The sequence below is a fragment of the Nyctibius grandis genome, chromosome 27, assembly GCF_013368605.1.
Source record: "Nyctibius grandis isolate bNycGra1 chromosome 27, bNycGra1.pri, whole genome shotgun sequence".
NCBI classification, from domain to species: Eukaryota; Metazoa; Chordata; class Aves; order Nyctibiiformes; family Nyctibiidae; genus Nyctibius; species Nyctibius grandis.
This window is the reverse complement of record NC_090684.1, coordinates 141,077-167,541: the sequence shown is the minus strand read 5'-3', so window position 1 is coordinate 167,541 and position 26,465 is coordinate 141,077. Positions and strand designations below refer to the sequence as shown.

The window sequence follows — 26,465 nt, the reverse complement described above, 5'->3', positions numbered from 1 at the left end:
GGCGCGTTCGTGTGCCCGTCATGAGGTGTCGGCTCTGAGACCTGCCCTCTTCTCCGAGGCCATGGAAAAAGAAAAACCGTTTAAATTGTTCGTGCCGCCGCGCCTGAGCGGTGGTCAGGTGTCTGCAGTCAAACCCCAGACGAGCACTCGGGCAACGGGGCTGTGTCAGGTAACCGGTGCTGCCACCTGCCTTGCGTTGTGTTGCGCTGGAGACGGCGGCTGACGAGCGGCCCGGCGGGGCGAGAGCGGCGGGAGGGCGCAGGGGCCTTTCCACGGGGGCACGGGGAGAGGCGGGGGGGGGCGGCCCTCCGGGTACTCCCCACGCAAAGTCCTGAACCTCCGCCCTGGAAAGTGCATGCATACGTATGCGTGAAAGCATGTGCGCTGAACTCATTTTTCTGCAGACTGTTAAGATTCGTGGTGGGGGAACGTCTGAAGTTTTAATTTCAAAGACTTTTTCTTTTCTCTATCAAAATCAAAGAGAATCACCTTCTCGAGCATCTGCTACGTATTTTAACTGTACACCGCTGATGATAAATACATGTTTGATGTTGGTAATTCAGAACACTAAGTGGGAAGGACACCACTCGTATACTCTTACTGGCTTTGATTTATTGGTCCCACCGGATCAAGTGTGCGGTGAAAATGTTCTATTTGTATTCTGAGTTACGTGAATTCAACAAGATATTTTTTCATGTTGAGGCTCCTTATGATATATGTTTAGATTCAAATGTGATATTCTGACAGGAGATGAGTTACACTATTAACAAGACAAATTTCTGTGACTTAAAACATATTGTAAAATGAAATTTTCATGCTGAAACATAATCAGATGTGTTTTAGAAGTACTCTTGGGAATAAAGCAAAAAATAAGTATGAAATACTGGACTTGAAAAAAATCATTTTGGTTAATGAGTCCTTTATCATGCAACTGTGTACAGGCATGCAATAGCTAACAAGCTGTTGTCATCAAAAGCTTCTACTTTGGCCACAGTGTAGTCTATAAAGCAAACTACAAAAGACCAACACTTTGAAAAGCTACTGTGAAGCAAGCAGGAGAGTTCCAAAGCCATTACCAATACCTTTGGCTTTGAAAATTGTAGGTAGTTGATTTATTAATGGAAAATTTTATTTTCACATTAGCTGTACTCTTTCTGGGTTTTAGAATCCTTCTTTACAAATCTATCCATAAGAAACTAATTTTTAAATTTGTGCAGGGTTTTAACAAATGCGCAGATGATGATTTTAATTTGCCGTTTGTAATGATGAGTACATCAAACCGTGGTGAAATCACTGATTCAGGTAAGACTAAAATAAGCATTTACCTTGCACATTCTTTTAAAATTTTTGAATATTGTTGACCGTTTTCATGAGTAGTTTTACAATTTCTTAGCTGCAACACTGTTAAATACAGTTCCACTGTTACTTTTTTAGAAATACATTGACAAAAATCTCTTTATATTTCAGATGCGATTTCACAGCAAGTAAAACTTTGCTCTGAGATAGATGAAGAGGTCAGCTAAGTATAAACTCTGCACATGTAATTTCTTAGGGCCTTTTAGTTTGTTCCCAAAACAGTGCCTAACGCACTATTCGGGGCTAAAGAAAGTAGTCAAAGGGGAATAATAATTTTCTGTCTCCTATTTAAAGCTGAATCACTTAGAGGAGGTATTTGTGATTCAGTGAATATGCCTGGAGATAAGCCTTTAAATATTAAGGCGATTTCTAAGTTTGTGTTTTTTTTTTTTTAAAGTGTCTGGAGGGTCTGGGAGTTTTAATCAGAATAAGATTTAAGCACTTGAATATCTTTGTGAAACTGGTTGTGAATAGTCTGTTGAAAGGCAGAAGGATTGAAGTTAAGAGTATTCTTTGGAAATTCAAAGCAGATTATCCCAATTGCCTTGTCTGGCTTTATTTTATTTATAAAACAATGAGTTTAGTGGAGTGGTTTCCTGAATTATTTGATTCTTCTCATAATGTCTTTACCAACGTTTTTCTGCTTTAGGATAGCTTAGTAAAGCTAATTTTTTTTTTTGCAGTAGCTTCCCGTGCTTCCCAGATGCGAAGTGCTGTTTGCTGCAGCAAAATGGAACTTGTTTCTCCAGTCCTCCTAACGATTTTAATATCCCTGAGGACTAAACTACTTTTAGCCCTGGCAGCTATTAAAGTACAGTCAGGATTGTAGTAATATCATCATGCAGCCAAAACAAGGATAGTGTTAGGTGACATCATACCTAAAACAAACTGCAGAACTGCCCTGTGGCCTGATGTACTGCTCTTACCTGCCTAAACCACTGATCAAGTGCTGCTTGTACAGCGCTTTAGAGATGTTCTAAGAGCACAAGGTTGGTTGGTTTTTCTTCCTGCTTTGTGTATGAGTTAACTGCAAAAACATATCGCAGGTAGTCTTGGATAACATCTCTGAAGCTGCTTTTATTTAACTCAGCAGTACCTGTGAGAATAAGAGGAGGGAAATGGTGTGAAGAACCTAACGAAAGGAATCTTGTCTCTACTGATAATTCTAGCAAAACATTTATAGACTTTTGGTGGAGTGCAGTTATCCATATCTTTAAGGCTATCTATTTAGCAACGTCACTATTTCTGAAGGCAGTGGAGTGTTTTTTCACTTGTTCTGTGTTTATGTCTCTTGTTCTGTAATGTCTGACACGTACGCAGTGGATGCACAAAGATTTAAACTTTGGTTCCTGATCATATATAAGCTTGTGTCACCACCTGTGGAAAAAAGTTACTCTTATGATATTTCTAAAAGATAAATATTTATCTAAAACATTAGTCATTAAATAGCATTTGAGATTAAATTGTGGAACCTGTTTTAATAGAATATAGAAACAATGAATGAATTGTATTCAAAACTCTACAAAGAGGCTGAGAAGATCAAGCGGTGGAAACTAGCTGTAGAATCAGAACTAAAGCAGAAGGAAAGAAAATTGCAAGAAAATAGAAAGATTATTGAAGCACAGCGTAAAGCCATTCAAGAATTGCAGGCCAGTATTGTACAATATACATTGAATATGTAAAGAGATAGTTCTTCCTGATTTAGTATGAAAATATTATTCATACAATGTAATATTAAAGAATGTTGCACAAGTTGAAGAAATTTTGAACTATTAGCCATTTGGCTAGATACCAGTGACCTATGGCTTTACTGTTACTTTCTCCTTTAAAAGTAACATTTTGTTTGTTAAAAACAGTTTTGCTCTTTTTAACAACGTGCATTCCATCTTTGTATTATTTACATGCATATCATACTGTGGGTGTACAGAAACCTGTTCAAGACTGAATAAGCTTTCATCCTCCTGGTATGTGTAAAGTATGCTCATGCATATTTCTGTATTCAGCACATACAGGAAGTAGTGCACTCTGCTTTATCCCAGTTTCTTATCTTGCTGGTAGTGATGGACAGCTTTATGACTGAAATACATATTTTAAACAATTTACTGGTCCTTCTTTTTTGTGTTGTTTGGTTTGCATTGGCTTTGGTACCCTGAGTCATCTTTGTTGCCTTCTGCCTTGAGAAAATGGTTATTTTGAGAAGGGGTGCTCATGTGTCGTGTGTGAATGTACGAATGAATAACATACCTGTAAGTGTTTCAGTTGCTGGTAAATTATTGTTTGTTATTATGTCTTTTATGGAAACTGTAACAGCAGATGGCTCAGCATGTAATATCAGATAAAACAGTTTTCTGTCTTCTGGTGCAGAAGAATACTTTTTCATGTGAGATTTGAGAAGTGAAAGTATATTTCTAGTGTATTTTTTAATAACGATGTGTTTTTGTATTTGTTCCCTATGAAATTAGTTTGAGAATGAAAAACTAAGTTTAAAACTGGAAGATGAGATATGTGAAAATAAAGATCTCTTAAAAGAGTAAGTAATACAGTCAAATATATTTTTGTGAAAATTATTAGTTTTCATGCTGAGAACTGTATTACATATAGCTGTTAAATTGTAATGGTCATCAGGGTATGTGCATTGTTACTACTTAGGTATGCAAAGTACCATGCATTCCTGTGACAACATATTATGTTTTTTTTCACTCTTTTAGAAACAGCGCTTCAAGGCATCTGTGTAATCTGCTCAAGGAAACCTGTACTCACTTCACAGAGAAGTCCAGCAAATGTAAATGCTATTTAAATTTTTATTTATGAAAGTAAATGTACTTCTAGCTTTCTCTAAATTCAGAAAGGAAAAAAGCTATCATTCTGTTCCAAATACGTTCTCCAGTTGAGATAAACTGTATGTGGCTCTTCATCAGAGTGAAATTAGAAGTGAAGCCATACGTCTAATACATGTATGTTTTGTAATGCTAAATCTGGAGGTTTTCAGAAGGCAGTATGATTGTTTGCTGAAACGTTACAAGCCTCGGAGCTATTTAGGTGTCTCAATACTGTTGCAGGTTTAAGGAGGTATAAGCAACCCTGATTTAGAGCAGTGCAGATCTCCTTGTCAGTCCACTGACGTTTTTCAGTCCCATCCAGATACCTTGAATATCTTAAGACATATAGGTGGCAGTTCATGCCTGTGTTTAGGCAGTAGAATCTGCATTAGTTACCATTCCCAGCTCTCTGTAACAGATTTCCAGAGTTGGCATTGTCCTGTTTGGAGCAGTTTACATTTTCATGGGGGAAAAAGATCCAAACCCTAAGACACTATGAGTAACTAGCATTCTTCTCACTAAATTGACCAAACCAAGACAGCTGGATAAAGTAACAAAGTTTGAATTATTGAGGTTTTAAAATTTGTTCTTAACTTGGGATTTTATTCTATATGAAATTCAGAATTGTTGTTACAATCTTTAAAGTTCTACTGACTTGATCCTGTGTACTTACAAAGTGTCTGTTTATTTTTAGCCTTGCTTCTACAAACACCTATGTATAGATGTACTGTACTTTGATAGCTGTGTTTCTTACGGTTCTCTTCTACAATTATTTTCTTAGGGGAAAAATAATATCAATTACAAAAATGAAAGGAAAAAAGAAAGATGGAGTATTGTTACAGTTCTATTATGACAGTTCTGTGGTCATGGGTATCTCTGCTGATGGGAAGAAATTCAGTGCTAAACCTTATATTACAGGTTTTTAAAACACTAACATTTTTGATACGTTAATATTCAACAACATTAATACTGTCAAAATTAATATAGTTAAATAAATTAATCCAGAATTGCACTATTCATGGAAAAAATGATATTGGGAAGGAAATTTGAAAAGCTGAGCTTGCTTGATTTTTCGATGGAATATATATTTTCTCCAGACTGTATAACTTTGGCACCCTATTTCATAATGACTTTTTAAAATAAGAAAAGAGCCTATAATTCCTTTTTTGATTCATTATGCTGTTTGAGCATAATGACTTTGACAGCTGGCATTCTTTTTCAAAAGGAAATCTTTATGGTACATTCTTACTTTGATAGACGAAAATGAAAGAGAAGAAACAAGACAACTATACATGGAACTTAATAACAACATTGAAGTAAGTGACGTAGCTTGTTAAAAGGCTCAAATGTGATCCGAGTTAAATGGATACGTTGAGATATCTGAGCTATGTGCATATGTTGAGATACTATTTGTACGAAGAATGTTCTCTGATAAAGTGATTAGAACTGTTGTGTGTGATGCAGGAAGTCAGGTTTTCAGTCCCTTTTCAAGAATTACTTTTGTGTAGGGCACATTCATTGGATAAAACGCAACAGTGTTTGAGATGTGGTTCCATATGATCTGTGTGATAAGTATGATCTGCTTAGTGTTAGGTGACTGCCATAACTTCTGTCTTCTTTTTGTACTCTGTTTCACCTATCTGGTGATTTCACAGAATGGCTGACATTGGAAGCATCCTCTGGAGAACTTCCCCTGCGAAAAGCAGCATCAGCTAGAGCAGGTTGCATAGGGCTGTGTTCAGTCAGGTTTTGGGGTCAGGTGTATTAGGGTTATTCTATTAGACAATTTTATTTAATGTAAAGTGCAATATAAAATAAAGATGAACAAAGAAAATTAATTTCAGTTTTGAGTGTGACAGAACAACAAAATTCATTATGGAAACTGGTGATTTTGTGTGGAATAAGTAGTATAAGGTGTGAATATTCCTTGACTTAAAGACAGTTTTTACCTTCTAATTTGTAAAAAAAGTGTAGTCTTGCCAAATAAATTGATTCATCGTATTTTTGTTATTAATTATTCCAGTGTGGAAGATAAGACCCTAATATATTTATAATAGAGAAATGTGAGGCATCATTGTTTGGGAGTGATGAGCTTGATATTAAGCAGAGTGAGAGAGTACATGGTATAATGGTTAAATATTAATTTTAGGTAGCTGTAGCAACTAAGAAAAGCACAACAACTCCTCCGTTGTGTTAGGGATCTACAAACGTGGTCCAGTAAAAATATTTCATCCTTGAAATTGTTTAGATCTTGAGTATAGAAATTCTTAAACTTCCAACTTTGAATAACGTTTTGTTAACTCAAAAAATGTTTATGCTCTGAATTTTGTTTTTAACAAAATTTCTCCTACAAATATGAACGAGCTTGTAATACTGTTTACAATCCATAAATCTAATTTTTCATTACTGAAAGTACTTAGTTTTATATGAATGTATATATTGAATTTTATTTTTAGCGAATGATAATGGCATTTGAAGAGCTTCGTGTGCAAGCAGAGAACACCAGATTGGAAATGTGTTTCAAATGTGAGAATTCTGTTTATTGGGTTTATGCTGCAGGCTTTACAATTTTGTACTTGATGGATTTCATTGCATGCATTTTTGGGCCAGAAAGATACGAAGTGCTAGAATGGTGAATGTTAACATGACAGTCTGGACCCTCTTTTATTCGTGCTGCCTGCTATTAAATGCCTGGGCCTTTTTATTGTTTTTCCAGTGGGTCAAATTTGGAACTTTATTTTTCAAATAGTCAGTTGAAGTCTAAGTTTAGTCGGTGAAGTACAGTCTAGTGATCACTACTTATTTTATTTACTTGGTTTATTTAAATGATAATGCACTAGTGTATAGCTACAGAAATTTTAATTAAATATTTGCTTTATTTACGCTACTATGTGCCTATTTCATTTTTACATGTGCATTTCTGTTAGTTACTTATAATGAATTAGTAAGTAATCCATGGAATAATGGACTAATTCTGTGGAAAGCTGGCATAAAAATTCATTTGTCTGATTAGAAAATAATTTCAAATATGACCTTAACAATTATGCTTTAGGAGACAAATTGTACAGCTGTACAATGATAAGCAATCTTAAACTGGAAATTATATTTAACTTGGAGTATATTTTAGCTAGTATATTAACTATGGCTATTTCTATATCTCAAAAGTAAAAGAAGAAGCAGAAAAAGTGGACAAGTTTGAAAAAGAATGCAAACTGGAAGTCAGTATGAAGGAAAAGCAGGTTTGCTCAGTTTTACAATCTAATATGTACAGCTTTATTTTTAAAACAAATCTTGCAATTTCTTTAATATTTGAACTCTTGCTTTTTTGACTTAGTGATATATCAAATAAAAATAATTACTTTAAAAGTGCTTGGTTGTTTGTAAAATATTTGTATTTTGGAAGGATGGAAATTAATATTATAAATGGCCTTTTGATGATATGTTTCTTCTGTGTTATTTATTTGGAATAAAATGTGAATTAGGCTGCTGTATCATAACAAGGGACATCTCAGTAATAGGATTTAAAAGCACCATGTAAACACTGAATACTCTTTCTGTTCTCTGTTTGTACACTTTCCTTTTATGAAAGTGGCTTGTGCAGAAGCATTAAATTAGCAAAGCAGTCACCACTCGTCGTAGTTAAGAAAGGTATAGTTCATATCTGGTAAGAAGGAAGGTGAGAAGAAGGATTGTAATGCATATCAGACCCCAGGCTGGTAAGAGAGTTTAGGAATCTGAGATGAGAGCAGGTTTTTATAGTGGTGATGAGGTAGCCATGATGGAAGACTGAATAAGTTGAAGAAGTTCATTGTGGTAAGTGTTTTTAGTTTGTAAGCAGGAGTCTGAGAAGCAGAGCATCTGTCTGTGTCTGGGAAAGTCAAAAGTTGTTTTTTCTGAGGATGGATGTGATGTTGAAAAGGGGCAAAGAGTGTTTCTGGGCATCAGTAAAAAAGGACAAAAATAACAGCTGGAGCCACATTTAAGTCATCTTCTTTTTAGTGATGTTCCAGTATCTTTAGTCTGTTGGAATTCACGTTTTGATTTTGAACTGAAGAGCTTTTTCATCCAGAGTCATATGACTTGATCAATATTTGGCTAAGACCAACCACTTTATTTAACTTGAATGACAGCAATATGTATGCTAATTATACACGGCACACAAATGAAAATGAGAATCTGTCCTTTTTTCTAGACTTCATGATGATATTATTTTAATTTTGTTAGATTTCAGTTCTTAGCATACAGAGTGACGAAAAAGATGACCTAATAAGAGACATCAAGACTCAGCTGCAGGCATCCAAAAGCAAGATTGCTGACTTAGTAGAAGCCAAAAGTAAGAGTTCTCTCTGCTATGTTAAAATGTAATTGGTTATAGAAGTAGAGGAAAAAGGATCATGATAATTTTATGCTGTTACTAATCAGCAGCAGAATTTTGAGGCCTTGCAGGCCATATTTTAATTTGGAACAGAAGCTGCTGATGTGGAATCAGGACTGGTATTGTAATCTGCATATGTGTAAAATATATAGGCCCTTATTTCACAACAAAGGTTTTCTCTTTAGGCTTAGGCTACACCCTGTTTTTGTATTGACATGACAGCTTCATTGCAAGGGATTTTTCTTTTACTCTTTAATAAACTCCAGTGTGAACATGTTCTACTACTGTAAAGGTGCCATATACCCTGTCATTCCTTTTCTGTAACAGAAGTAAATTTTACCAGGACACTGTATAACCCTGCCCCTGTTCTGGATATTTTTCCCGTTTCAGTTGAACTTGTATAGTAAACATGGTATGCTAATAGATAAAACTGTTTTTCCTGGTTACTGGATCGATCTGTTTCAAGTTGAGTTAGTGAAGGTTCTTCAGAGCATAATACTTGTTCAGTAGTCCATAAATAGTAGCCTTGTTCTGCATTCAACAAGACATATCTTCACATCTTTGCCAAATAACCCCCCCCAAATGTTACAGCTTTTCAATGGAATTTTATTTGCAAATAGGCAAAGAATTGACTGGGACTGGAAGTAAAACTATTTTTGAAGGGTTCTTTTTTGAGAGTGAGTCAAGCAGTGAGAGCTTTTGAAGACTGCAAGGGGAAAATACATTGCTTGAGTTTTGCAAACTTACAGTCAGGTGCCACTGAGGAAACTTATTTTTCAGAACTTCATTTTCAGTATTTTTAAGCCATTTATATTACAAAATATTTATAGTATATGATGCAAGTACCTTTGTGCTTTAGAACTGAGGCAATTTTCAGCTTCCCCTTCCCTGGGGAGTGGGGAGGAAGATTTTAGTATTGTTTTTATGCCAGATACAGGTAACTGGCTGTATTTTGCTGAATTTTATAAATATATGTAATTTTACGGTTTGAATTAAGTTGAATAATCATCTTGGAGGCTTTTTCCTTAACAATGACATGAACACACTATGTAACTTCATGAAGTTGTAGGAATGTATTCATCTGTAAAATAGAAATGCAAGCTTTTTTTAGTAAATATCTTATTTTTCTTAAATGGAAGCATTTTTTTTTTTTTGCTTAGGACATGAAGGAGAAATGCTAAAGGAATCCCAGATCAATCAAGAACTTTTGAGGGCAGAACTGGAAGAGGCCAAAGTTTCATTGCAAAAAAAAGAGGTACAGCTTGCTTATAATTTTCCAGTATAAATAGATTAGACAAGTAGTTGCATAAATAATTACTGATACTTTAGATATGAAACAATTGTATCTGTTTGTTGCAAAACATGTTCAGAAATTAAATAATTTTTTTGTAGGTTACTCAAAAGAGCTTAGAAACCGAATTGCAAACTACAGTGAAAGCATTAATTCAGGTTACTGGAGAAAAAGAAGCACAAGTGGAAGAGTGTAAAAAAACTAAGGCGTTGCACGCATCCCTGAGAGAGGAGTTTGAGACTTCTATTTCCAATTTGAAAAGCTTGCTGCAAAAAGAGCAAAATAGGTAGATTGAACAGTTGAAATTCAAAGAGTGATTTTATAGGTAAAATAGTAGATTACTGAGCTGCTGGGAATAAAACCTAAACTTTGTATGTGATCTGGTGTAATTACGTTTTTTTTTTGTAATCACTAAGAACTTTTTTTAAGTTCTTCACCTGTCTAGTTATTTGAATTACTAGCAGTTGAAGACAGTTACGCTGTTTGAGTTTGTGTGGATGCAGCTCTTAACTAAGAGAGCAGTAATCTCATTTAATACTTGACAGTTCTTTATTAATGGACCATTTAGTGAGGAAGATGTTCTTCCATATGTGATAATAGTACTGTTCAATGCCGATGCCTGTTACTAACGTATTTCAGGTTTTCTGTAGTTTTAAAAATTATGTATTTGTCAAAGAACCTGATAGCAACTAAAATCAATTTTTCTAAAAGTGAGAACAGAGCAGTAAAGATGTGTTTTAATACATTATCACAGCTGATAAACAGTGATTTTGGGTACCTGGCATTAAGGTGTCTTCTAAGCAGTTGCAGTTTATGACAAATCCAAGGACAAAGGGATATGAAGCTGAAACTCGTTTTTATGACACACTGGTCTAAATGTGGAGAATTCAATGTAATTTTCTCAGTTGTGCTGGTTGATACTGGTCCATAAGAAAGCAAAGCAAATTTTTTGCCCCCCTCCCTGACTCTCATAATGCTATTTTTAAGAAATACAAGTTTATATATGTATATATTTGTTTACTTTTATGTCTGCTGTTCTGAAGTTGTGAAGTGTGATACGTGTTGCAAGCAGATATATCACCTGCCTGTTGAAAGGCAAATGTTCTTAAAATGCTTGTGGTAAGACTTTGTCATATTGTCCTTTAAGTTTCAAGTACAGTGCTTTGTACATACAATATTTTTTTATTTACCATTTTCTTAGATCAGAGAAATATGAAGATGAGTCAAAGCTACTTACCTTGGAGCTCAGAAATAAGTCTGCTGAACTGGGTAAGATTTGTAGAAAGAAAGAAAGAAAACGAGCTAGGTAGTAATAGAAATGTTTTCTGCTGTTTTCTGAAAATAAGACTGTCCCTATTGCTTGTTGTACAGTTCCCTGTACCTGTCAGGAATGCTTAAATTTATTTTTACTCATCTGACTCCCTTTTCTTTGCTAGTCATTGTAGCTGGCAACAGTCAAACAGTAGTGCTGTGCAGACCACCAATAGTAAGACCATATGTGTATGGACTCTACAGGAAGTAATTTTTGTTTCTCTGCACTCTTCCAGTTAAGACTGATAGCACTGCAGACCTGTTTGAGAGGTAGTGTTAGACTGCTGAACAGTAGATTCCAGGAATGACTTCTGTAGCTTGTAGCAGAGACACAATACTTGCATTAAGCTTTCCTGCAGACCACTCTGCCCATGTTGGATTGTAGAATCACACTGACAGTGTTTAGCTTGAAATACTGCTTTGATATCCTGTGATTTCTAGATATGCACTTCTTAGCTCCCAGAGTAAGAGATCTATCTTTAGCACTGTTTTCCCAGTATGCAGCATATGTCTCTAGTCCTGATATGATAGGTGAGAAATATAGTTTGATGTCCTTGTATGTATTGAGGGCATCTAAAGATAAGTGTTCAGTAGTTAACTGCTGGTGCTTGTCTAGAACAAGATGAGATGTGACCTGTGATAATTCCAGAGCAAAAATGAGTTTGGTATCCAGTAGTTTCAAAAAAAATACCAGTAATGTGAATGCACACATAGAAAACATTTTAAAGTTACTAATAAGTGGTTTTCTTTTTCAGCATATCCATGTGAGTATCTTCAGCAGTCCAGATTTTTTTCTGGAAAAATGCAGATGCATCAATACTTGCAGATTACTCCTTTGTAAACGTTCTTACAGTCCACGGTTTATTTGAAGCCATGATTGTGGAAAACATAATAGGCTCTGAATTTTACTTAAGATGAATTATTAGTTTCTCTTCAGATATATATTTGATGTATTTCTGAATCATTTTTTCAACTCTACATTTAGATTAAGTCATAATTTAGGTTATGATTTAGCTTCACAATTTCTGAACTTAATCCAACAAGTTTTGAAAATTGCATACTGCAGAGGGATAAATGCTTTCTACTGCCTGCTGAATATGTAAAATTATTTCTGTTCAATTAATTTTACATTACATGTGCTGTAGAAGACATGACTAAACTAAAATGTGACAAAGAAATGCAACTTGAAGAGCTGTCAGAAACACTGGTAATTGCTCATTTTATTAGTCTCATGGCATTTACTTTTCATATGAATTCTCTCTTGCTTTTTAATATCTTAAATGCCATATATAAACACTGTCTAATCTGCCTTAATGTTGCTATTAAACTTTCTTTCCTGTCTTTTAGACAATTTCAGTGTTGTCTTTGAAGGACTTGACTCTTTCCACTGTTTTTCTTGTTTTGTTCTGGTTTGTTTTGGTTTTCTTTGTCAACATATTTCTGGTCAGTTTCTTCTTCATTCACACCTATTCAAACACCACTCCCTCTGGACATAAAGATTTCCCGTTTTTAGTTATGCCTAGTACTCACTCTTTCCTCGTTCTGAAACTTTCTGATTTTTTTTTTTTTTTGTGAAGAACATTAGCTCAAACCACATTTGAGGCTTGAGGGATCAACTAATTTTTGACAGTAAAGATAGTTCCTTGAGTACCTAGCATTCTTCATAATAATCTTGTAAAAATTAAGCATTTTGGTGCTGAAAGGATAACCAAGCTTCTGACGCCACCCAGAAGCAGCAGTGGAATTTGTGAATTTGTGGCAAAAAAGGGGAAACTAATAAGCAGTTTCATAGGTTTATTATTTCACAAATGGGTCGCAATTATTTTGCTGTTTGTGGGGTGTTAGTTACGGTGGGTGTCCTCCATACTGCAGCGCTTAATATCTGGAGAGCATTGCGTGCTGTGTTGATGCATGTCCCTTTTCGGAGAAAACATTTAAGAGCCTGCAGAAAGGTCTTTAGGTTATAACACCCTCTTCCATGTGTTCCTTTTATACTGGGTGTTTTTTTCTTACTTATAGGGAAGTTCTTGAGGTAATTAGCTCTGGTCTCTCTGAACCCTACTGAACTGTGACACTGGCCCATTTTCTGTTACAGAAGCCTAAGCTATACAAAATACACTTTTGATACAGGATTATTTTAGTTATGATCTTGTATTTACAAGTGTAACAAGAAACTGCATCAGCTAATGTAAGATAGTGTGAAACCAGGTTTGCATTTTACCATGTATGTTTATTCGTTATATACTATGCACTGAATTTTCTAAACTGATATTCTTAAACAGGGAAAAGTTGAAGGACTTCTAGTGAAGAAGAAAGATCTTGAGGCTACTGTAGAAAATTTGCAGGAAAGAGAAGAAGAAAAGAAAAATGTTCTCCAAATGAAAGAGGTCTGATAGTAACATGTTTTTATAAATAGTTTAAAAAGGGTGATAGTAACATGTTTTTATAAATAGTTAAGTTAGACATTATCACTTGTATATAAGAAAATAAGAAATATCACAGTCAGACCAGTGCTCCACCAAATGCACTGCTCTGCTCATGACAATGACAGCAGAAGATACTGTGTAGTAGAGGAGTCTGACTATTATCTGTCGTTGATTTCCCTTACCTTCCTGCTGTAGCTGTATTAAGGATGTTTGAGGACACATCCCTGTGAGTTGCCTTTGCTGTCAGTTTATGGACTTGTTCATATTCATTTGTCTCATCTGCTTTTGAACCTCCTCATGCTATTTGCCTCCATAGCCTTCTGTGATAAGAAATTCCAGAAGTTCATTATGTGCTGTGCTTAAACTAATCTCTCTCTCTTCCTCTTCCCCCCACCCCGCAACTGCCTAGCAGTGCCGGTGGTATCAGTGTATCACTAGTTATTTGCAGGAAACAGTATTCAAAGCATTTATATGTTATAGACTACATTACATTACAAGGCTTGCCTTACCTTGTAATGGCAGCAAATTTCTGAGGGAAGAGTTTTGCGTTGTGGTTTGGGATGCATCCAAAATATGTGCTTGTTCTATCACATAGTACTAGAATTCTGTGATTTTTTTTTTTTTAATTTGTTTTATTTGGGTGAATGCAAAAGCTTATGATGTCTGAGGAAAATGTCTTTATTTAAAATAATGTCCAAGGAAAGCTAATTTTGTCAGTAAGTTGTTTTGCAGACTAGTTAGACTTACAATAGGGGGGACATTTAGCATTTGTATCAGAGTTCAATATCGCACGCTACTTCCACATCACACCAGAGACATGTAAAGATACAGTCTGGCTAATTTATGGCACGTATGTAGTTTTGTTTTATTTTAAAGCTTTGTGTTGTCAGTTCATTTCTGATAGCTTTCATGACTTGTAGTTTACATATGTGTACTCAAAACACTTTATTTTTCTTCTGCAGACAGAAATCCATGATTTGAGAGTACAGCTGACTAGTGCAGCTGAAAAGGAACAAAATTATTTAAAACAGCTTATGACACTGAATACAGATCTTGAACGAGAGGCGTATGATCATTTTTTAAAATATAGTATTAGTTTAATTTTTTTGTGTTACGTAAAATTTACTTTAATATACAATGAAATGATCTATGATTGTTTTCTAATGAAAATTTTGAACCTATGCACACAGTATGACATCCATTATATACTTATATTTATAAATTGCATTTTCTGTATTTGTATGTGTGTAGTTGTTCCATATCTCTGTGACTTAGTTGGGTTAACATGAAGAGAAAGTTTCTCAATTCATTGTTAACCCTGCTTTGAGATGGATATTGAAGTACATCTTCAACAACCATTATATTTATACAAAAGTTGACTCTCATTTTCTTTCCTTCTTCTGTTCCCTGTTTGTATCACTAACTTTGTTGCAAAGCTTAAATTTGCAAATACAGGCCTGGACTTTTTTTCGGTGTGAAGTAACATTTTGTAATGGATAAATTTAACTTAAAAGGAAATTTCAAAATTCATGTTCTAATTTCTCTTGACCATTTGTTTTAAATTAGGCTAAAGAATGAACAACTAACAGTGTATATCAATAAGCTTTTATTAGAAAAAGAACAAATAGCACAAGAGAAAAGTGGTATGGCTACAGAACTCAAGAAACTGCAAGAAAGTCATGAGGCAAGTTGTAAACTTCCAGCTGTTTTTAAAGGACAACATTCAATGTAAAATAGAAATCGTATGGTAAACTGCAACATGAAATGGTTATGTAGAGTATCTGAACTATTTTTTTGTTTAAAATACAAAGGAAGTGCAGTTACCCTTGTGAATAAGGCAGGTCAAAATACTGCTTAAGATGTCTGAATTTTTTAAGATGTCACTTTGAATTTTATTCATTTTACTTACATGTGTCTTTATTTAGGATAGTAGAAAAAAAGAAGAAAATACAAAGCAGTTAGTTGAAAACCTGGAAGAAGCAAATGGCCAGCTAAGGCAAGTAAAAACAAATATTAATGTACAATATTATTAAAGGAAGTACACTTGATTCCTTCGGAGTTAGTCTAAACGTTGTGTTCATGTGCTGCTTTCTGTGATTTCTAGATCAATGCTTTTTTTAGGTTGTATAGCTAAACAGGAACTATTTAGGATTGATGTTGGCCATGTAGAAGTTTCTACAAATTAGTGATACCTATTCCTACAGAACCAATTTTTGCCATAGCTTTGTATTACATATAGCTATCCTCTTCTGCATTAACATCTTAGATGTGAAGGAAATTAAAATAGAAGTTAGAGTTCATGGATTAAATGTGAAAAGGTAAAACTGGTTAAATGTTACTCTCTGAAGTAGTCTGTACCACCAACCCAATAGACAGGCAGCCTTCCATGTTTCATAGATGCATTACAATATTACTGATTAGAATATATTTTACTTAGGTAAGGAGAACATCTTTCCATGCTTACAAAAAGTATGTGCAGGTCAGACATTAACTTGCAGTCACTTTGCATCATTTTAAGAACATTTTCAGTGAACAGCTTATGAAGTTCTCATCAATATTAGCAGCTCTTTTTAGAAAATGAAGTATGGGTTTATTTAGCAGGGGTGAAAAGAAGTTAAAATTATTAAGTAAATATTTACTAATGCTTGCTAATTTGGCATTTAGAAATGAACTGGAGTCTTTGAAAGAGAAGATGACAAAGAAAGGTGAAGAGATTAAAAGTAAACTGGATGAAAGAGAAGAAAATGTATGCTATATGTGCTTTATCATGAAAATATTTAACGTAACCTGTAGGACAATATATAAATGTAAACCAACTTTTTTTTTCGGCAAAGCTCTACCTAGGGATGTAATCTCTTACAGAGGCTTTCTTCTTTCAGTGCTGCTACCAATTGAGTCAACATATGTAGACATGCTGAGCCCTTTTATTTTAAAAGACAGGCACCTTCACAGGGATGTTTACTCTGTACATGGAGGCTTAAAGTCCAGATTTGTTACTTTTCAGGCAAACAGAGAACCTCCTCTTTTTTATTTCCGTATACCCACTTAGTGATGGATGGGGTATGGATTAACTTTCAATATGTAATATGAGTTTTAGTTTAAATATGTTCAAATATTTTTATTTTCTTACTGTAGTTTCAAGGGAGACTTGTTTAACATCATAATGGATTTCAAAATTTTACTGTAAAAGTCAAAGATTTACAATTATAATTCCAGGCTAAGAGTTTTGAAAATGAAATTTCAAGAAAGGAAAAGCAGTTGAAGATTCTAGAAAATAAGGTATGAAAATTCATTTTTTCATGGACTGTAGAGAACTTCATACAAGATTATTTTTTTAAATTGTGAAGTTACTTTTTTTTTTTCTAAACTCTACAACCACTGAGGAACTGGTTCACTGCTATTAATGTTGATGAGATTGGGCTAGCAAAATTCTTATAGTACTTTATGGTTAAAACTCCAATCGTTGTAACACGTTAGCATGTGTTTCAGTCCCACTGGAATTGATCAGACTTGTGCAAATGCATGTTTAAGAACAGTGACAGTAATCTCTAACACAGTGAGTCATTTTTTAGGAGTTTTTTAATTAATGTTTGAAATATCTCTTTTAGTTCAATAATTTAAAGAAACAGGTGGAAAATAAAACGAAATGCATTGACGAGTTGCAACAGGAGGTATGTACAGTTTTTAAGTCGCAAATACATAGAACACAGTATTTTGTGGTAACTGTTACTTTTCAACTGTTTTTGTCTGGTGTGATGTCTTTAGATATGCCTATGTAATTTATAATAGTTCCTTTCTTATCGTAACTCTGAGCAAATCAAGGGGTCACCTTTGGAATTACTTGATTTGTAAAATTATCCTTTTGAAAATGCAATTACAGAAATATCATCTTTAATAAACTGTTACTATTTTCATTTAGTACATGGTACCTATCATTAATATACTTGAAATTATGACCTCAGTTACCAATAGTAGAAAAGAATTGTGCATTAGGACAAATTGTTAATAACTGTACTGTAAAAATATATAACTTGTATTTTTCATCATGACATCTGCACATTTTCTGTCAGCAGCATCTTAGTTTTTCTTTTCATTCTGCACCCTCTTTCGTTACTTTCTGTTGTCGCCCATGAGGAGTCTTTCATAAGGTCAAGAAGTAACAGTATGATTAAAGTATGTACTTGGGCGCTATTTTGTTGGGAGAATGGATCTGGAAACAGAACTGCACAACAAAGTGTTATTTGCTTGCTGAAAGCTGGAATTTTGAAGATTCCGGCCTACTTGAAGCAGTTAAATCATTACATAATTTTATTAACTTATTAAAGTATAGTGTTTGTTTTACTTAATTTTAACAGAATAAGGTGCTGAAAAAGAAAATTACTGCAGAAAGCAAGAAAACAAGTATTTATGAAGGGAAGGTAGGTTTAAATAAGTTCATGTACAAGATGAGGATAAAGCACAAAGACTGAATGTTTTAAGTCCCAGTGTAACTAATGATAATACATGTTAAGCACGTTCTTAATTGTTTTATGGATCTGGGATACAGATTTTACAGGAATGAGCACATAATTTTTGAAAGATGCATCCATTTTTAATCATTTGACACTGACTGGGCTATCAGACATTTGTAAGAGATGGACATCACATCTCAAGGAATTATGTTCCTAATCAGTCCCTTTCTTTTTTTGGTTGATAGTGTACTGAATGTTATCGGTTGATAGTGTACTGAATGCCATCCCATTGAAATAGCAAAGCAATTTAAAGAAATACATACATTATTCACTTTAGGCAGTTCTGTTACTGTGTTCTGCAATGTAAGTCCCTGACTCGAATATTGTGTCCAGTTTTGGGTATCGCACTTCAAGAAAGAGGTAGACTCTTTTGAAGGTATTATGAGGAACTTAAAGGGAAAAATTATAATCAAAATGCACACCTGGGAGGAAAAACATGCCATAAACCAGTTAAAGTCTTAAATAGATTTACAAGAGAGGGAATAAAATCTCCATCTATATCTTTTTTCAAAGAATTCACAGCATTTAGCGTGACTGCTTAGGAGTAGTCTCTTCCTATTTGTTTCATACCAAATTCCGATTAATATTAGCAGCGAAAAGGAATTAATCTCTTTAGGACTAAATATTAAGTTCTGAAAATAAACTATTTCTAGATAAACTGTTTCTTCACTTCTTAATTGAAAAATAAGATTTAATTGTAAACATAATGCAGTCATACTGCTAAGTCTTAGGAGACTATCAATTATGCTTTATTTTCCTACCTTGCATTCCATGCCAGCAATACTAAAGAGTCTTTTGTACAGACGGCAGAATAGTCTCAGATTGCTAATGGATGGTTCCCTTATATCGGAATGATTCTTTGTGATTGACTAGCCTCTAGCTTTAGGACTGTTTTATTGACCGGGGCGCACAAAACTGGTATGGGCGATCTTTCTCATTGTGGTGTTGCCGTTGTTTCTATGAGTATTTTCTAACTCACTTCAGGCCACAGTTCAACTCTTTATGAAAAAAGCTGAACATTAAATAGGAAATAGTTCAACCATATACCTGAAAAGTTGAGCAGAACCTGAGAGTGGTTCTGCTCAAAAATAAGAGGTTAAAAAAAAACCAACAAAACATTGGCATATTTATTCCTGAACAAATAACAGCAATAATTCTGCATTCTCAAAAGGTGAATAAATTACAGTTAGAGATGGAAAATATGAACAAGCAACATAAGGAAACTGTTGACATCTATCAAAAAGACATTGAAACAAAAAAAGTAAATGAAAATAAACTACTTGAAGAGGTGAGAGTTGTTAATTTTTACTGCAACTTTTAATTATTTTTTGATGTATGATGGTTTTATGAAGCTACATTGGCCAGGGTCCTTGCTCTTATGTAGCAGTCTTATCAACATAAATGGAACTTGTGTATGCACATGAGCAAAGCTTTAGTACATTAGATCCTTAAGTTGAAGTATTTGTATATGTCTTTAAAAATAAGAACCCAGCTAAAAATTCTTTTTGTCAAGATATTGTTCACAGAAATTCTGTTCTTGGTATAAATATAGCATAAGCAAATTAGATTATAACTTTTCCCATATTAGTATTTTCCTGCCCACACTTTTCTGATGGCAATATCAAAAAATATTAGGGCAGAGTGCTTGAAATGGCCTTGTGGTTCAAAATGACACTTGTCAGCCATGGAAGAATGCGTGTATTTTTAATCTAGGTTTATTTGCACATTTTAACAATATGTATAAAAGATGTAGGATTTGAAAAGCACCTTAAAAGCAAATGAAGACTACACTAAATGAGACTATATATACATTGCACCTATAGGGGTAAGAAGAAATGAAACTAAGATTTTTTTTTTCTTAATATGTTGTTAATTGTTCATGAATTAAATGAAATTTTTTACTAACAGGTAGAAAAGATGAGGTTGCTTGCTGATGAAGCAACAATAACACAGAGAGAAACTGGTATCCGATGTCAACACAAGATAACTGAAATGGTGGCACTTATGGAAAAACACAAGGTAAGAGGTTTTACTGATTTCTGTGATTTGTAATGTGTGATACTATTTTAAGTAAAAAACTTTCAAAACCAGAATATTACAAATTAGAAAGTGAAACTTCGTAATAAAGACCTGAGTCTAGGAAAATGAAGTTGAACACATGCTTGACTTTTCATCTAAAAATGAATTAATCTTCAGATTTTGAAAACATGCCTACTGGCAGATAAATTAAATTTATCTAATTTTCTAGGATTTTTTTTATATTCAGACTTCCTTTGATACCATCCTAATGCAGTGTTCTTCGGTATCAGTTTGGGCCTCTTTTTATGAGGAGATTACTTAGTGACTTTCAGCAGTTTAACTTAACATATTTTAATTTACATTCCTTATTACTCTGTTTTGCAATGTATTTAGCACATACCATTAATAAAAATAATATGCCTAGCTTATATGTGCTGGAACACATACTATGGCCTAGAGATAAAGCACTCTGTCAGCGCACAAAATAATACTGCTTGTGCATTTTCTGTTTTACAGTTTCTGCTGAAGCATCAATGTTAGTTCATAGTGCTTGCTGAGTCTTCAGAAGAGCCTTATTTGAAAAAAAAATGAGTAATGTTTTAAGACTAGGTAGATCTATAACTGTAACTTTTAGTCAAATGTTTTGAGTTTGGTTTTTTTTTTAACACAGCATGAATATGATAAAATGGTTGAAGAAAAAGATACAGAGTTAAAACTTTATAAAATAAAAGAGCAAGAGCAATTATCATCAAAAAGATCATTGGTAAGGTGTACTCTTCAGTAATAAATAATTAAATGGAGGGGCTGCTGTCCTTAGTGTAATATCTTCCTATTTAAGACTTGGGGGGTTAAGTGTCTGCTTTAGTGGGACTGAACAGTCAAGATCAACCCACTAATTCCTGTTTACTGTTATTTTCTTACAGATTTTATTGTGTGCATTAAAAAAAACCCTACTGTTTCTAAAAATAAATTGGAGTAGCTGTGCTTTTCTGTCTGCTTTTCCTGATAGCGCATCATGTTCTAACCTCAGTCTGAATAACAAACTTTTGTATTAAATAGTTGGATTCCACCCCCCACCTCCCTGTTCTCCCAAGTGTTTTAAGTTCTTACCTTGAACAGTTCTGGTCAAGTACCTGCTTCTTAGTACTTCAGCTTTTTTTAAACAAATTAAAACAAAACTTCAAGTCTAGAGTTGCATCGCCTTTTTTTTTTTCCTTTCTGGGAAGCTTAGCTTTGAGAAATGTTCTGAGAGCCAACATACGCTCAAGACTTTCACAAAAGTGTAGTTCTACAGCATCTACTTAAAATGCAGTATTTTTCTGACATTTCCCTTCACAGAATATTTCTTCATGGAGCTGCTTCTCTGTTAGATTTTTTTTTTTAATAGAAGGAAGTGTGACTCAAGTCTGCATTTTTTTTTTCATTTGGTAACTGCTTCTTTGATCATCTGTTACTCTAGTCATTAAATAATTCTGAAAATGAATTGTAGATACCTCTCGGCATGCTAACTTCATGGATAAGTTAGCTCTATTGAACAAATGGAATTTTCTTTTGGTTATAATGAATATCCCTTTAATGACTGTCTCATTTAGACTGTTTTCTTTTTTCCAGGTTAAGCATAGTTAACCCTATCCTTTATCTAATTGTTTTTAGGAAAGTGAACTGTCATGTTTGAAAAGCGAACTGTCATCCCTTAAGGAACAACTTAAAGCAGAAATTGAAGAGAAGGTATTTTTTTTATTAAATGTAGCAGTATGAGTGACATGCTTGGCCTGGTTTTATGCACTAGAACAATGACAGCTGTGAAGTGCACTTTTGATTCTGGCCTTGCTCTCGCTTGCTCTCTGATTTCAAGAGCTTAATGCTCTCTGAAGTCATTATGTCTCACTTCTGGTGGTAGTGAATATTTTGCATTACTCCTTAACTGGTAAGTATGAGGGAAGCAGGGAGAACTTTAAACCCTATGAAGAACGGTCCAAGCTTGCAGGCATGATGTCAGGAAAGCCAAAGCCAATCTGGAGATAAAACTGATGAGAAGTGAAGGGCAACAAGAAAGGCTTCTACAGGACCTGCTGCCAGATGTGGCAGAAGTTCTGATGACAAAGGACAAGGAAAAGGCTGTGGTATTCAATGGGACCTGGAAGGTCTGGAGAAAGGAAGACTTACCCTTGGTGGAGGAGGATCAGGTTAGGGAATCTTTAAACAACCTGGACATACATAAGTCCCTGGGATCTGATGGGATACACCCATAAGGGCTGAGGGAGGTGGCCAGTATCATTGCAAGGCCACTCTCGACTATCTTTGAAAGGTCATGGTGACTGGCAGAGGTTCCTGAAGACCTGAAGAAAGCAAATGTGACTCCTACCTTCAAGAAGGACAAGAAGGAGGATCTAGTGAAATGTAGGTTAGTCAGCCTCACCTCAATCTGTGGAAAGGTGATGGAACAAATAATCCTGGAAACCATTTCCAAACATGAAGGACAAGAAGGTCTTTGGGAGGAGTAGTCAGCATAGATTTATATGAAGGGGCAGTTGTGCTTAACCAGCCTGATTGCCTTCTATTATGAGATGACTGACTTGGCAGATGAGGGGAGAACACTGGATGTTTATCTCAGCCTTAGTAAGGCTTCAACACTGTCTCTCATAACATCCTTATAGGCAAACTGATAAAAGTATGGGCTAGGTGAGTGGAGAGTAGACTGAAAAGTGGCTGAACTGCTGGGCTTAGGGGATTGCAATTAGTGTGGCATGAAGTCCAACCAGAGGCTAGTCACTAGTGATGTACACCTGGGTTTGATTCTGGGTCCAGTACTGTTTAACATCTTCATTAATGGCATAGATGATGGGACAGAGTGCAGCCTCAGCAAATTTGCAGATGATACAGAATTGGGAGAAGTAGTTGATACAGCAGATGGTTATGCTGTCTTTCAGAAGGATCTGGTCAGACTGGATACATGGGTGAACAGGAATCCCACCAGGTTTAACAGAGGGGAAATGTGAAGCCCTACACTGGGGAAGCAATAACTTTTAGAACCAGTACAGGTTAGGGGCTGACAGGCTTGAAAGCAGCTTTGCAGCAAAAGCCCTGGGGTTCTGGTGAACCGCAAGTTGAACACGAGCCAGAAATGTACTCAGCATCTTAGGCTGTACTAGGAAGAGTGTTGCTAGCAGCTGGTCAAGGGAGCTGATCCTTTTTGTATACTTGGCACTGGTGAGACCACATTTTGAGTATTATTGCTACTTCTGGGCTGCCCAGTACAAGACAGACAAGGGCATACTGGAGCCAATGCAGCAAAAGGCCATGAAGATCATTAAGGGCATGAAGAGCATCTGGCAGAAAAGAGGGGCTGAGAGCTGGGATTGTTTAGCCTCAAGAAGAGAAAGCTCAGGAGCGTATTATGGGTGTGTATAAATACCTTAGGGGAGGGAGTAAAGAAGATGAAGCAAGACTTTCTCAGTGGTATCCAGTGAAAGAACAAGAGGCAATGGCAACAAAATGGGGTACAAGAAATACCATTTAAATACAAGAAAAAACTCTTATTACTGTAAGGGCAATAAAACACAGGAACAGGTTGCCCAAAGAGATTGTAGTGTCTCCATGCTTTGAGACATTCAAAACCCCATTGGAGATATTCCTGATCAACCTACTCTAGTTTGCTCTGCTGTGAACAGGGGTGTTAGCCTAGATGATCTTCAGAACTCCATTCCAACCTTAACCACTCTGTGATTTTGTGATTGCGATATAGTATTCTTCAGCTGGCAAAAGAAATGCAAAATAAAATTAAAAAGACAGCGAAGGAACATTTACTTCAATAAACAAGAATGCTTCCAGTTTCTTGCATGAAATAATAACTAGAAAATAGAGCTCTTTCTTTTTTAAATACAGCTGTGATAGAAATTGTATCCTATTTTCTCATTGAAAAGGGATGGTATGTAGGTTATTTAGCAGAGATGGGAGAAGTTGTATAAGAAATGAAACTGAATGGGAAAGTAATGTCTTCCGAACGCTGCAGTTTGACTAAATCTGGGTGGTGTATTTGTGTGAACTTTGTAACAGAGTATGATTGTGGACTGTGTTCCGTAATTACACCAAGATGATTTTCAACAACTGAATTGAAATAAAATACTTACTTCTTATCACATAACTCTTTTTAGGAGAAACTTGCAAAAGAGCCTCCCCAAAATATGGTTCCTGAAAATGAAAAGAAGCACAAGGTAGCTTTAACCTTATCACTAATTAATTTTAGAATTTGGTAATAGTTACATGTATGCAATCTAATTGAAGTTCCATGATAAATTATGTACACTCAACAAAAGACATTGAAATGCTTTTAATGTAAACCTTTTTTAATTTTAGAAAATACAAACTGATTTTCCTGAGACTCCTAAACCTCATTTAGATCTGGACTGTACATCTATTAATGTAAAAAATAAAAAGTCTCCAAATGATATTCCTCTAAAAGTCAACATGATGGAAAAGAAAAAAATGCCTCCTTCCGTATCTGCAAAAAGTCCCTTGGGTAGTCCATCATTAAAGGTTTGTAACTCATAATAGTGAATTGTTTTATTTTTCTGACTGTATTTCTTTCTTCTCTGTAGATGCTTATTTATTTTTTGTTGTGATAAGCAGGGATTTAAAAGGTAGATGGCCACAAACAAAAATGTATTCCACAGTGGTATTAGAAAGCAGTTTGTGTAAGGGCTGCTGTGTCATTTTTCTTGCTCAGTTACTTAATTTGTCTGTTATCATTGATCAGTAACAATTCCTGCCCTAGGACTGTGAATTTAATAATGTCTCTAGAATTTTTTTACTTAGTCTTAAAAGAAAAGTGTCTGTTTCTAAATGCACATTTTTCTCTATGGAACAGAAAACAGCTTGTGTAGCTGTAAAAACTATCAGTATTCCTGACTGTTTCATCATAACTCTAAAATCTATGCTTCTACCCTGTCAGAAGCTCAGGTGTGATATTTGTATCTTAACAATATAATCAACTACTGTTTTTTGCTACCCTTTCTAAAAAAGGATTGCATTGTTCCATTGCAATGTTTCTGAGAAGTTTAACTTCTTAAGTAAAACCAATCTTGTTCTTGATATCACTATCAATTGTCTTTTTAAAAGCTTCTTCCTGCAGTTTTGTTTGTTTGTGTTTTCTTAAATGTTGGTTATAGTCTGCATGTAGTGACTACCATTCAGAATAGCCTGAATTTCCACAGAGGAGCATGAAGTAGTTATAGTGCGCCATAAGACTCGGTTCTTCCACAGCTTTCTGTTCATTCTCCTTGTTTAGCAACAAAAAAAAAAAAGGATTTTTTCTTTTTTTTTGTTTGTTTGTTTGTTTGGGTCTTTGCTTCACATTTTGGGTAGAAGGATAATTGTTCCACAGCATATCTCTACTGTCTTCCTGGATACTCAGTCTGTAAACTGGGTTATGAGTTTGGTTTTAGATTCTGTAATTACCACTGAAAATGTAATTTTAACTACCATCTTTTTCTTTCCCAGACATATATTATAAAGACTCCTCCAGTACATAAACTGCAAAGTGAAAGCACAAATCTGCATTCAGAACAGTGCATGAGGAAAAAGCAAAAAGTGCTTCTACAGCTGGATGCTCAGTCAGATAGCTCTGAACACGGTGACCTCCTGGTAAAAATCAGAGAACAAATAGTGCACTTAGCAGTGGGCATAAAGAAGTGTTATATCTAAGAATGTTTATAAAGCATGTGGGGTTCTGTATCCAAGACAATATTTATGTGTCTATTTTTATTTCATTCGTTCTTTCTGGAATTGTATTTCTATGTACATAATTAGTAACTATATGACAGAGTACCACTACACAAACATACATATTAACTTCTACAACGATTTTTTACATTGTTTTTATTGACCTGTTGAGGCTTCATAGTAACATCTTAACTTTTTTTCATACTCTGATATTCCTGGGGGGAAAGAAAGTACATTTTTTAATGTAGTGTGATTAAGTAACTTTTTTATTTTTAATTTAAGAGCATAGTCTCGGAGGAAGAAATGTTTAAAAAATTGTACAAAGATTATCCTCAAGCTTCACAATTATATGCCATGACACCAAAAAAGGTACCTTAGCTTTTCTTCAGATCAAAAAGAAGAGTTAATCAAATTGGTTATAGAAACTAATGGATGACTTTATTTTCCTTCTTAGAAACCAGCTACATCAAATGTGAAAACTCCAGGCTCTGTACTGAAACTTACAACCATGAGAAAAATGCGAGAGGCTGGATGGACTGCAGTTTCTAAAATGGACAGGAAAAGAAAAATGAAAGAAGCTGAAAAGCTCTTTACTTAAAAATGAAAAAATAACTAGTTGCCCTAGCATTATTTGAT

At 34.8% G+C, this 26,465-nt stretch overlaps 1 protein-coding gene across 1 annotated transcript; it reads left to right on the top strand.

Moving 5' to 3' along the window:
- The first annotated feature begins 5 nt into the window (after nucleotides 1-5).
- On the top strand, nucleotides 6-26,465 carry SYCP1 (synaptonemal complex protein 1). The gene is made up of 31 exons (XM_068419381.1): nucleotides 6-169; nucleotides 1,218-1,302; nucleotides 1,468-1,514; nucleotides 2,841-3,005; nucleotides 3,819-3,886; nucleotides 4,065-4,138; nucleotides 5,433-5,491; nucleotides 6,632-6,701; nucleotides 7,341-7,414; nucleotides 8,400-8,508; nucleotides 9,711-9,805; nucleotides 9,943-10,127; nucleotides 11,043-11,110; nucleotides 12,298-12,359; nucleotides 13,435-13,539; nucleotides 14,541-14,644; nucleotides 15,145-15,262; nucleotides 15,504-15,574; nucleotides 16,243-16,324; nucleotides 16,795-16,857; nucleotides 17,187-17,249; nucleotides 17,934-17,996; nucleotides 19,261-19,377; nucleotides 19,998-20,108; nucleotides 20,779-20,871; nucleotides 21,762-21,836; nucleotides 24,263-24,322; nucleotides 24,465-24,644; nucleotides 25,608-25,751; nucleotides 26,112-26,198; nucleotides 26,284-26,465. The coding sequence occupies exons 1-31, from the start codon at nucleotides 62-64 to the stop codon at nucleotides 26,425-26,427; spliced, it is 2,949 nt and encodes a 982-aa protein (XP_068275482.1). The 5' UTR covers nucleotides 6-61; the 3' UTR covers nucleotides 26,428-26,465.

Excerpts from the sequence above, each read along its gene's own strand:
- SYCP1 (XM_068419381.1), top strand. The coding sequence starts at position 62 with ATGGAAAAAGAAAAACCGTTTAAATTGTTCGTGCCGCCGCGCCTGAGC. Across the intron at positions 15,575-16,242 it reads GAAGCAAATGGCCAGCTAAG|AAATGAACTGGAGTCTTTGA; the intron begins GCAAGTAAAAAC and ends TTTGGCATTTAG. Across the intron at positions 26,199-26,283 it reads ATGCCATGACACCAAAAAAG|AAACCAGCTACATCAAATGT; the intron begins GTACCTTAGCTT and ends TTTCCTTCTTAG.